Source organism: Arabidopsis lyrata, assembly GCF_000004255.2.
Source record: "Arabidopsis lyrata subsp. lyrata unplaced genomic scaffold ARALYscaffold_1, whole genome shotgun sequence".
Lineage (NCBI taxonomy): Eukaryota > Viridiplantae > Streptophyta > Magnoliopsida > Brassicales > Brassicaceae > Arabidopsis > Arabidopsis lyrata.
This window is the reverse complement of record NW_003302555.1, coordinates 29,298,035-29,310,980: the sequence shown is the minus strand read 5'-3', so window position 1 is coordinate 29,310,980 and position 12,946 is coordinate 29,298,035. Positions and strand designations below refer to the sequence as shown.

Here is a 12,946-nt window from a genome sequence, read left to right as displayed (position 1 = left end):
CAAGTTTCACCGGTTAACCAAGACTCGATTTGATCCCGAGATGTCTTTTTATTCCCTCTTTTGCCTCTGGTGGGTGTAAGACATGCCTGGACGGCTTTATCCACTGGATGTTAAGTATTTTTATCTTAAACTTTTCCGAACTGAACCCAATACTAATGTCAAATATCTAGATTTAGCTTCCGAGCCGAGAGCGAAAAAGATCATGCACCGGTGTTTAAGTTAACCGGGTTTAAGAATTGCTCGTTGAGAAGTTAAATCCAAACGTCTTAACTTTCGAGCCGAAAGTGAAATGAATCGTGCACCAGTGTTAGGATAACTGGGTTTTGGTTAAGTAGGACTAATCTTTATCGGTTGCGAACCGAACTGATGTAGTCGAAACCAGTGCTTAGAAGCGAACTGGGGTACCAGTGTCGAAGTCAACTGGGTTTTCTGAAGACAATTTCCTCATGGCAAGATATCTCCGACCGAATCGTCTCGAATGCTTGTATAGCGTGCTGTAACCGAAGTGGTGAAAAGAGCTTTTTCTGTCCGAGGACGTGGCCATCGTCCGAACGAACTTTTAGCTTTATAGGTCGATAGGATGACTGTTAAAATTTCCGAGGTGGATAAAATTGATAATCCGAAGGGTAAAAACTTAGAGAATTTGAAAAATTTAGTGGGAGTATATATGTATACGGACCCACTCCCCCCCTTTTTTAATTAGGGGGGGTAGCTGAACTCGTCCGAGGACGAGCTGCCTACGTACCCTTTTCAGGGATCAAGCCACCCCGTAGTTCGAGTACATGCGTACCTTAGGTTTTTAGCGGTAATATTTCCTTAGATGCATTGCGTTCCAGGATCTAGGTACCGCTTTGCCGTTCATGTTGACGAGTTCGTAGACGCCGGGACGGATTACCTTTGCGATCGTGTAAGGTCCTTCCCAATTCGCGCCGAGCTTACCTGCGTTCTGTTCGGCGGTATTCTAGAAAACTTTGCGTAGTACAAGATCTCCTTCGTGGAAACGGCGATGCTTAACGTGAGAATTATAGTACCGAGCCGTTGCACTCTGATAATTCTGCATACGGATCAAAGCCGAATCTCTTCGCTCGTCGATTAAGTCCAGCTCGTCCAGCATCATCTGAGTGTTGGAATCTTCCTGCTCGGGGAGAAAACGTCTTCTTAGTCCCGGGATCTCAGCTTCGGTGGGAATCACGCATTCCGCACCGTAGACGAGGGCGAATGGCGTTTCTCTCGTGGCTCGCCGCGGCGTGGTTCTATGCGACCATAGTACTCCTTCCAATTCGTCAGCCCAGCGGCCTTTTTTCGCGTCGAGACGCTTTTTTATTCCGTCGAGAATCGTCTTATTGGCTGCCTCAGCTTGACCGTTTCCCTGAGGGTACCGAGGCGTAGACTTGCTGAGGCGAATTCCCCATTTCTCGCAGAATCCTTCGAACCGAGCCGAAATAAACTGCGATCCGTTGTCTGTAACGATCTCGTAAGGTATCCCATGGCGGCATATGATGTTCTTCCAGACGAAGTTCTCGACCTGCGCATCTTTGATGCTGGCGTAAGAGTCCGCCTCGATCCATTTGGAGAAATAGTCTGTCAGTACGAGGACGAGTTTCTTCTGCTTGGAGTTGTGTAGAGGTCCGATGATGTCCATGGACCATCGCATGAAAGGATAAGGCGAAGTTATAGAAGAGAGGAGCTCGGCGGGTTGATGAATGGTTGGTGCGTGCCTCTGGCATTTATCACATCGTTGAGAAAATTTCTCGCAGTCTTTGACCATCGTCGGCCAAAAGTATCCGTGGCGTTTGATCTTTATAGCCAGGGCTCTTCCGCCAGAATGGTTTCCACAAGATCCGCCGTGTACTTCCTCCATGACTCTCCGAGCTTCATTTCCTTCGACACAGATAAGGAGGTGGCCAGAAAATCGCCATTTAAAGAGCTCGCCGTCGATCAGGGTATACCGAGCCGCTTTAGCTTTAAGCTTCCGAGCTGCCCATTTTTCAGTAGGAACTTCTCCATCGGCGATGTAGCTTCGGATGGCTCCGATCCATTTGGCGTCGCTTCCGTATTCGGGCTCGGTTGCGTCCGTAGTTTGCTGGTCTAGCTGTTCGATGTCCATTTCTTCCGGTTCTTCTGTTTCCCGAGCTGTTAGAACTTGATCCTTGCTATTATCTTCAATGCTCGGCTTTTCGATGAACTCAACCGGTATGATTCTCTTCAGATTTGGGTCGGAGGTTGAAGCTAGAGCCGCTAAGGCATCGGCCGACGTGTTCTCACCTCGTGGGATTCTGGTTAACTCAAACTCTCCGAACTGTTTCGCCAAGTCTTGCGTGAGAGCAAGATACGCTTCCATTCGTTCGTCGCGAGCCGCGTATTCTCCATTGAATTGATTAGCCACGAGCTGGGAGTCGCAAAAGGCTCGCAGCTTGTTGATCTTAAGTCCCCGAGCCAGCTTAAGTCCTGCTATCAGCGCTTCGTACTCAGCCACGTTGTTAGTCGCGTCGAAATTTAGCCGAAAGGATTGTTCAAGGATTTCACCCTCTGGTGATGCGAGGCGGATTCCGACGCCAGAACCTTGTTTTGAAGATGAGCCGTCGACGTGGAGGATCCAAACAGCGTTGGGTGACTCTTCTCGGACGCTCTCTGTTGGCAGCTCGATGATGAAATCGGCCAGGACTTGAGATTTCGCGCATGTTTTATTTCTGTATTCGATGTCATACTCGCTGAGTTCTACTGCCCACTTGGCCAAGCGTCCCGATTGGCTCGGACTGTGCAGGATGGTTCGGAGTGATACGGGCGCCATGACGACAATTGAGTGAGACTGGAAATATGGCCGTAGCTTCCGAGCTGACATTACTACGGCGAGGGCGAGCTTTTCAGTTTGCGGGTAGCGTGTTTCCGCGTCGGTGAAAGTTTGCGAGACATAAAATATCGGCTTCTGCTCCCCTCTGTCTTCCCTGACTATGACTCCACTTATAGCCGTATCGGAGACTGCGATATACAGGAATAGTGGCTCGCCCGGGACTGGTTTCGCTAACACCGGTGGATTAGCCAAATACTTCTTCAGTTCCTGGAAAGCTTCTTCGCAGCGGTCGGTCCATTCGAATTTCTTGTTCCCGTGCAGAGTATCGTAGAAAGCCAGGCATTTGTCGGTGGACCGCGAGATGAATCGGTTCAAGGCTGCGACTCTCCCGGTGAGACGTTGGACTTCGCGCTTGTTCTGTGGTGAGGGCATGTTTAGTAGAGCATCGATTTGCTTCGGGTTTGCCTCGATGCCTTGGTGAGTTACGAGATATCCCAAGAATTCTCCAGACTTTACCGTGAAACGACATTTTGCCGGGTTAAGTTTCATGTTGTGCTTGTTGAGCTGGCGAAAACAGTCGCGTAGATGGGCTATGTGATCGCTTTCTTCAAGGGATTTGACTAACATGTCGTCGATATAAACTTCCATTGTCTTCCCGAGCTGTTCTTGAGTCCGAAGGGCATGACTTTGTAACAGTAGATACCTCGGTCTGTGATGAATGCTGTCTTCTCGCGATCGTCGGGGTGCATGAGAATCTGATTGTATCCTGCGAAAGCATCCATGAATGACAGCAATTTATTTCCCGCGGTTGCTTCCACTAAACGATCGATATGTGGGAGCGGAAAACTGTCTTTTGGGCAGATTCAACCACGGAGTTCCCATTATGACGTTGTAGATGGTAGGTCGATCGGTGACTGAGAAGTTGACTATCTTTGTTACCCCGCCGGCTCGGACTGGTAGTTGGATGGTTCCGAGCGTCATCAAAGTTTCCCCTAAAAATCCGAGGACAGGCCTCGGGGTCGGAATCACCTGTGACATGTCGATGTTCATTCGTTGGAGCGTTTCGCGAAAGATTACGTCAATGGTGCTGCCGGTATCAATTAATACTCGGTAAATATCATGGTCTCCTATCGCTAATGTGACGACTATTGGATCGTTATGAGGCATGTCGAGCCCGTTTGTCTCGCTCTCTTCGAATGTGATCACGTCGTTAGGTCGATCGAAGTGTCTTGTCCAGTTGCTAGGCGTCTCGGCTCGGCGTTGATAAGCTTTGATTGCCGCTACGGTGTCAGGACAGTATGGCGATCCACCCATTATGGTAAGAACCTTCTGCCGCGTACCATCTCGGTCTTCGTCTTCCGACCCCCGAGTTCTTTTCTGAGACTCCTGGTTCCTTGGTTCGGGGTCTCTTCCTGGGTTGGTCTGCTCGGGCTCCGGTTCTGGCTCGAGGTCCTTAAGAGTAACGTTTGTCCCGAGCTCTCCAGCTAGGAATTTGGTTGATAACTTGGCTCCGAGGCTTCGGCATCTCGAGGTATGATGGCCGAAAATTTTGTGGTGTTCGCAATATTCTTGATCATTGCTCGGTGGCTGATCCCTTGTCCAGGTGAAGGACTCTCTTCCTCGCCCAGGGCCTCGGCCTCTGCCGCGGCCACGGCCTCGGGGCGTGTCAATCTGGTAGCTATGGTATCCTGAGAAATTACGACCTTCGTGATGCGTATACGTACTGCTCTCACGTGTCTTTTTCTGGACTGGAGGCGTCGCTTGGGCTTTCTCGTTTTTCTCGGTTCGGGGCGCCTGTTTTGGTGGCTCGTGCCTCTTTGCTAGTAGCGCCATTTCTTCTTCGTGGGCGACAAAATCCGAGGCTCGATGCAGCGCGTCGCGAATTGTTGTTGGTTTAGACAGGTTTAACTCTTTCCTGAATTCTGACTTGTACCAGAGAGCTTTCTTCAAAGCCGAGAGAGCTGCTACATCTGTAATTCCCTCGACCTTGGCTAGCGTCGATTTGAAGGTCTTGAGGAAATCCCTTAATGGCTCGGTGGGCTGTTGAGATAAAGACCACAGATCCGCGTCGGAAGTTCCGGGGTCGATGAGCACGGAGTATTGTTTGAGGAACAATGTCGACAGCTCGTCGAAACTATCAATCGAGTTTCGTTCCAATCTTGAAAACCATTCTAATGCGGGTCCTTTGAGGTGTTCCACGAACAGTAGGCACAGACCTGCATCCTTTTCCCCGGGTTTGAACCTGGCTCGGGCCACGGATATCACGAACGATTTAATGTGGCACTTTGGATCGGTTGATCCGTTGTAAGAGTCGATTTTGAACTTTCCCAGATTGGACATCGTCGTTTCGGAAATTCTTTTGGTGAAAGGCGTATTCCGAGATTCTTCCAAAATTCGATCGATGTTCGGTGCGGAGGATGAGACGCTATGTATCTGGGTTTTGACGAGCTTCATATCAGCTTCCGCCTTGGCTAAGGAGGCTCGGATTTTGCTTAGCTCGTCTTCTCTTTCGGATTCTTAGGCCCACCTTATGTTTTCCTCAGTTTCTTCATCGTTAGTGAGATCTGTTCGCTCGGTGGAGTTAGCTCCGGCTCGGGTACGCTCATCTTGCAGATCATCTGGCTCGTCCGTCAAATCCACTGCATCCGGCTCGGTGGGATCATCTCGGTTTTCGTGTCTAGCAGGGTCGGCTCGGGTTGCGACTCTGGTGTTGCCGGTTGATGTCGCGAACGTGAGTCTGGTTGGGTTGATGCCAGGCAAGTCCCTCCGAGCTCGTGGCGGCCGAGTCTGGAAACGTGTGGTTTTTTGTTGCCCGCGTGTTGCGATTTCGTCGACTCGCTGCGCCAAGGTTTTGTTGGCTTTCTCTTGGTCGTCAGCTTTCTTCTGGAATTTAACCATTAGATCTTTTAGTTCGGCTAGAGTTGCTATGATCGTCGGGTCAGCTTGAGTGGCGCTAGAAGGAGGGTTCAGAGGGTTAGGGTTCCCTCCTCCGGCTGGTGGTGCCTGACGATCATCTTCGTTCACCATCCTCTCTGGTATTCGAGTCTTGCGTTCTTAAGGTAAGAGAATTCTAAAGTATTCCCCACAGACGGCGCCAAACTGTGGAAGTCGAAACTAACACAATCAAGATTTGTCTAGGGTTTTATTTTAGGGATACGATAATCGTGAATTCTCAAAGAACAACAGAAACGATTGTAACCAAAGATGGTGTTCTTGATATTATTTAGAGAAAGATGACTTTGATCGTACAAGAGTTTGATCGTAAAAGGAAAAAGATGATTGTGCTGTGAGAGCTTTGCGTAGTGTAAATTCTAGAGCCATATTGCTTGCCCTTTGCTTGAGCCTTGAGTCTCTTTATATAGGGGTGATAAACCGCCTCTCCAGCGATATTCTCGGAAGATTTCCATTTATCTTGAAGTCGGCTCAGAATATCGCGGATTAGGATAGTTTCCTTATTTTTCGGAGTCTTTGGGAGATTTCCTGATTTGAGTCGATCCTTCTAGATTCTCTCTTATCATTTCCGGGTATATCGGAAATGATCCTTCTTGTTCGGAAATGATACCTTGCTTGGAAATGGTACTTTGAAAGCGAATATTTACCAAGTCTTTAACTCGGGCGATGACGAAGACTTCACCTCGGAGAAACTTGTGCAATCGGCTCGGGTACACAGGAAGGACTGGCTCGGGCACTGTAGGATGGCTTGTTCGGGTGTCCCCGAGGCGACTGGGCTCGGGTACCTCCGAGGCAATTAGCTCGGGCGCTTTGAGACGTCTTGTTAAAGTATCCCCGAGGCGATAGGCTCGGGTACTTGAAACTACTTGTTAAAGGTATCCCCGAGGCGATGGGCTCGGGTGCTTTGAAACGTCTTGTTAAAGTATCCCCGAGGCGATAGGCTCGGGTATACTAAATCGATTAGATGGATATCCCGAGGTGAATGATGCGATGCCCCGAGGTGATCACTGAAAGACTCCCGAAGTGTTCTAAGTCTGGCTCGGCGCTAAAGGATGGAATCCGACCCCAACATCCACCAAGAGCAAATCCAACCTTAACCCCACTCTTCAACCTCAAGTCTTCATCTTTTTTCTTCTCATCATCAACTTCTTTACCACTTGTTTCACCTTCACCACCACCAGCATTCAACTTCTCAGCAGCTCTCTCAATCTGCTTCTGAATCTCTCTCTCTTGTTTCTCCTCCTCAGCTAAATCACTCTTAACTCTCTTATTCTTCAACCTCTCCTTAAACAAAGTCTCAGAATCTCTATCTATATAAGTAATAAACCAACCTTTCGGAGTTTCCTCAACCTTACACTTACCAGTTTTCCCAAGATGCTTTATGAACTCCGTCAACGTCGCCCACTCCGTGGAATTCATATGGACATGATGTCTATCGTTAATATACTCATTGTAAACAACAGTGGCGGCGATACGAGAGAAGCGGTGGCTCCGCCGCATCAGATCGAGAAACGTCTGCTCGAACTCTTCAGAGTAACCATCAACAACACGAGTCGGATTCTGGCCAAAAACTTGCATCTGCCTCTGGTGAGATTCGCTCATACAAACACTTGAATCCATTCTCGTCTCGGCATTGTTTCTGACACATCTGACAATACCATCGAAGCTTTTGAAGTCCTTTGGCTTTGATTCGATTCGCAATCGCCTTCCGGGTTAGAGGATTCGCAATCGCCATCGTCTATTCGATCTTATACTTTTATCACTTAGGAGCCGTGCGAGAAAAGTAATAAAAAAAAAAAAAAGAAGATGAGTTAATTACTGAAGAGTCGGCTACAAGAAGAGTCGGTTCAAAACGAAGATCAAGTTAAATGGAAATTGCCAATATTGAAAGAGTGCTATTTCCATTAACGCAGATTTCGTCTTCAAACAAAGAAACAAGTACTTTAAGCAAAAAGGAAAAAGCTAATGGATTCCTAGAAGAACTAGGATTATGAAATTGGGTGCTCTTCTAGTATAAATAGACCACCTAGGCTCTCAATTAGGTCGCGCTTTAAATTGAGGGAGTTTCTTATCATTAAGGCTCCAAAGGTTTCATATTGTGAGAGAAATTAAGGTTTCTTAAGAATGGTATGTTCTTAAGAAACCTTGCTTGAGATTAGAAGATTTTGGGTTGCAAATCAAGGAGTCTACCGATTAGATAAGACTTGTAAGTTTATCAAAAAGAATTTTCTAATAGAGTTTTTTTTTGGGAGAAATCTTTGTTTCTTGTGATTAGAGCTCTTGCAATTTCAACTGGTATCAGAGCCTCCACCTGAGTGCTCCTTTAACAGGTGAGATCCTGCGGATCGCGAAGGAGTTCTCTAATCGACATTTTGCAGTCTCAAAGCCGCTGATGCTAGACAAAACATTAGGAGTATCAACGAAGATGCTTGGACTGCACCAACTAAGAAGACTGAAACAGGACCATTGGTTATAAAGTCTAAACCTGAATGGACTGAAGATGACAAACGTTTGTCAAAATTCAATTCAAAGGCTATAAACTGCTATTCATAATTCTGTAGACAAGTTAATCCGAGGGGTCACTTCAGCAAAAGAAGCATGGGATATATACTTCAAAGAACATTTGAAGGGGCTACTAGTGTGAAGAGAACAAGACTAGATTTGCTCGCGTCAAAGATGGGAAAGAACGATTCAATTGCTGACTCTAGTGCTAAAATATGCTCTATTAATGCCAATGAAGCATCTGTGCTTGGAAATAAGTATAAAGAAAATAAATTTCTAAGATGCTTACCTCCAAAATTCCATGCTCCTAAGGCATCTATAGCTGTATCACTCAACACGGATGAAAGTAAATTCGAATATGTTGTTGGGATGATTGAAGCTCATGCGATGGAATTAGCAGCAGATGTTTCAAAATAAAGCTTTAAGAAAAGTGGCAAAAAGGCTGGAGAAAAACAGGAACATTTGAGGAAAAAAACAAACAGGAAAAGAGATGCTTAATGTTATGAATGCAAAGGATATGAACATCTCAAGTCTGAGTGTCCAACTGTCAAGAGAAAGGAGATCCAATGTTTTAAGTGCAAAGGTTTTGGTTTTTGGACATAATAACCGTTTAGAATGTGTGAATGATCAGAAGAAAAAAAAAAAGAGAAATATAGCACTTCTTGGAACTGACGGAAGTGATTCTGTTGAGATTTGAGTTCTTGATTAAATCCTGCAACAAAGAAAAAGGAACCAGTGAGAAGAAGATGAAGAAAAGAGAAGAAGCACAACGAAGAAGAAGTCGCAAAGTGTCGTGAAGAGAGTCAACGACAAAGAGGAGGAAGACACAAGTCAACAGAAGAAAAGAGTTGGGTTTGAAGTGTTTTGGTTTTGTCCTAAGATGACTAATGGGCTGCGGATTGGTTAGGCCCAATAGAAAGTGTGTTTTGTTGTATAAAGGTCCAAGTGAAGTTGTTAGACTCTAAGAAGAGTTGTTAGTAGAAGCATGGTCTAAAGTATGATGTAAGTGTTAGAACTTACGAGTATGGTCTAGTGTGTAAGAGTCATGATTAAGGTTCATATGTCTAGAGTAGCAAGTGGAGATAAACCACTATATGTATGTGTGATGTGTGTTGTGTAAGAGTTATCCTTGTGATCCGAAATATCAATGTAGAAGATTTAAAGAAGAACGTTTCTTGTGTTCCTCTCTAAACAAACGAACATAAGAAAAAGAGTGAAAGATAGAGAGAATGTCAACAGATTCTGAAGTAGATGAGAGTGAAGAAGAAGAAGATATGAGTTATTTTGTGGCATTTATTGGAATCACGGAATATAAGGAAGAAAGTGAGGATTCTGGAACTGAAACTGAGGAAGAACCTTAGCTTGGCATACAAAGAGAATACAAAGCCCGTAAGATTCTCTACTTAAAGTAAGTAAAGAGAACATACTCTTGACGAAAAAAAGGTATGTCTTGACACACTAGTAGAAAGACTGGGAAAAGACTTAACCGTAGAAAAGAAGGTATCAACCAAACTACAAGCTGATTTGCATGAGCAAACTAAGAAGATTAGGATGCTAAATACTGCAACTGAAAGAGATTGCCACGGTTTAGGATACAGAGGAGGAGGAGTTACAACAGGAAAAATTGAGTTTGTGACGAATAGATCAATACACAGAGGAAAAGCCTACCAGAAAAGAATCAGTGTTTCCGCAGAAAAAGGGAGAATGTTACTATTGTGGTAAATTTGGTTACTTCAATGCTTATTGCTCCAAATTTCAAGACAAGTTAATCAAGTCTGGTATCAAAGGAAGTACTTTTGGAATGGCTCAAGAAAAAATCAGATTTGGTTAAGAAAAAGAGATTTGTATCAGGGTTCAATTAAAAGACCATCAAAACAATCTGGACAAATCAATCTTCAATGCAATATGGCGAGCATATCCTTTATAAGTGATGAAGATGACGAAACGGATCTCAAGTGACGAAGGATTAAGAGTTGTGTTTACCCGAGTAGACTGTCAGGCTATTAATGGACATGGGAAGGTGATCTTAAACGGAATTCGCTCTGGAAACAACTGTACATGTGGCGAGAATCATTTAACTGTTTCAGTGCCAAAAATGACTTGAATCTCTGGCATCAAAAGTTAGGACACATGAACGTAAGGAATTTGACCACTCTTGTCAAAAAGGAGATAGTTCGAGGCATACCTAAACTCACATAAGGAAACGAAGTTGTATGTGGACCATACAAAATGGGGAAACAAGTGAAGATTCAGCATAAGAAAGTGACACACGTTCAATCAAAAGCTCCGCTAGATCCTATTCATGTGGATTTAATGGTACCCATGCAGATTGAAAGTATAGCTGGAAAGAAGTATGTGTTTGTACTTGTTGACGATTATTCTCGTCTCACATGGATAAGATTCATTAGAGAGAAGTCTGATACAGTAGGAAGCTTCATAATTTGGGCACTACAACTCATAAATGAGAATAATCGTCAACAAGTAAGGCATTTTTCAGCAATTCTCGGCACTAGGAACACCTCAGCAGGCGTAGTAGAAAGAAACAATAGAACTCTACAGGAAATGACACGAGCCATAATTCATGGAAATAATGTACCAGAAAGATTCGGTAAAAGTAAACCAGTGACAAACCCATATATTCCAGTCAATAACATGCCTGAAATAGAATCATCTGCCGTACCTTGGTCATGAGGCTATCCATCAGGAATCATAATGCTTCACTTGCAGATAAAAGATAAGGTTCAAGCAGAAATACAAGGCATCGTAAAACTTGATTTGGTCTAAAGATATATTAACTAAGCAAGTTTGCATATGTCCTCGTACTCAATGGACTTGATGACTCTTCCATCATAGACACCTTTCTCGATTTGCACTTTAGCACAGAACTTCTCTGTATCCACACCCAACAACTTTGCATTCGAACCACGATATGCCCCATTCACTATCTTCACTATCCCTCCTATCTGTGGAAGCACAGTCTCGAGCTCCACTTGATCAACTCTCAGCACATGCTTAGAATCAAGCATTTCGATCTCCCCCACATACTTATCAATCACTTTCTTCACAACACCCTTTTGCTTATAATACCCTTTCTCTGCCAAAGCCTTACTCATTACCTTCACAATTATCCCCTCGAACAACCAGTAGTCTTTCCGATTCATCCTCTCCTTCTTCTTTTCTTCCTCTTTCATCAACTCATCCAAAGCTGATCTTCTGTCCTTATCGCTCCTCCCCGAATCCCCGCTTCTCTTCCTCTTCTCCCCTCTCTCAACCTTCTCATTCTCTTCATCCCCAAACACAAGTTTCGAGCTTTCCCCTCTCTCTTTACCCGTAGCAACCTGTTTAACAACTCCACCAAGAGCAAATCCAACCTTAACCCCACTCTTCAACCTCAAGTCTTCATCTTTTTTCTTCACATCATCATCATCATCATCCTCCACAGCTTCTTTACCACTGCTTTCACCTTCACCACCAACAGCATTCAACTTCTCAGCAGCTCTCTCAATCTGCTTCTGAATCTCCCTCTCTTGTTTCTCCTCCTCAGCTAAATCACTCTTAACTCTCTTATTTTTCAACCTCTCCTTAAACAAAGTCTCAGAATCTCTATCTATATAAGTAATAAACCAACCTTTAGGAGTTTCTTCAACCTTACACTTACCAGTTTTCCCAAGATGCTTGATAAACTCAGTCAACGTCGCCCACTCCGTAGAATTCATATGAACATGATGTCTATCGTTAATATACTCATTGTAAACAACAGTGGCGGCGATACGAGAGAAGCGGTGGCTCCGCCGCATCAGATCGAGAAACGTCTGCTCGAACTCTTCGGAGTAACCATCAACAACACGAGTCGGATTCTGACCAAAGACTTGCATCTGCCTCTGGTGAGATTCGCTCATACAGTGACATTTGAATCCATTCTCGTCTCGGCATTGTTTCTGACACATCTGACAATACCATCGAAGCTTTTGAAGTCCTTTGGCTTTGATTCGATTCGCAATTGCCTTCGGGGTTAGAAAATCGTTCTTACCCATCGATTCAAAATCAAGGTCTTGCGAATTGAAATCTAGGGTTTCTCCGGCAACAAGCACTGATCGAGGATGATGAAGATTCGCGAAGAGATTGATTGATGATGATCATAAACCGAAACTCATATCAAATATAGCTTATCCTGTATAAGGCCCATCAATTAAAGCCCATACAATACTGGGCCTACAAGAAAAGAAATGTAAATTGTGGAAAAAAAGAAAAGAAATGTAAATCCACAACTTTATAATATGCCTCTAATATTTTAATTTTAACAGCATGTTTGGTCTTATATTTTTGTGATCTTTCACAAATTTCCTTGTGGAAATTGTTAGATCTCCAATTTTTATTGAATTAATTTCCTATTTTGTAACAAATTTTAATAGAGAACTAGGATTTAACCCGTGGTACACCACGGGGCAAATGTTTTATTCATATATATAATAAATATTAAATTTTATGGTATTAAAGTTAATATAATTTTATAGTATTAAAGTTATATAATTTTATATTATTAAAGTTATATAATTTTATATTATTAAATTTTATAGTATTAAAGTTATATAATTTTATATTGATGTTGTAACTAAAAAAAATTAGTGATGATAAAATAATAAAATAAAGATATAACCCATGTTATATTAATCCAAACCCGTCCCGCTATATAACTCGTCT

The 12,946-nt window shown here is 44.0% G+C and overlaps 2 protein-coding genes across 2 annotated transcripts in view; both read right to left on the bottom strand.

Annotated features, from left to right (window-relative positions):
• LOC9327895 (KIN17-like protein) overlaps positions 1-7,444 on the bottom strand; it is an 11,946-nt gene extending 4,502 nt beyond the window's left edge. Inside the window, exon 1 of the mRNA XM_021014397.1 lies at positions 6,814-7,444. Within this exon, the coding sequence (XP_020870056.1) occupies positions 6,814-7,363 (550 nt within the window). The 5' untranslated portion in view covers positions 7,364-7,444. The remainder of the gene's footprint in view (positions 1-6,813) is intronic.
• Positions 7,445-10,799: 3,355 nt separating this feature from the next.
• On the bottom strand, positions 10,800-12,385 carry LOC9330567 (KIN17-like protein). The gene has a single exon (XM_002891786.2). The coding sequence runs from the start codon at positions 12,277-12,279 to the stop codon at positions 11,041-11,043; it is 1,239 nt and encodes a 412-aa protein (XP_002891832.1). The 5' UTR covers positions 12,280-12,385; the 3' UTR covers positions 10,800-11,040.
• Between the last annotated feature and the right edge of the window lie 561 nt (positions 12,386-12,946).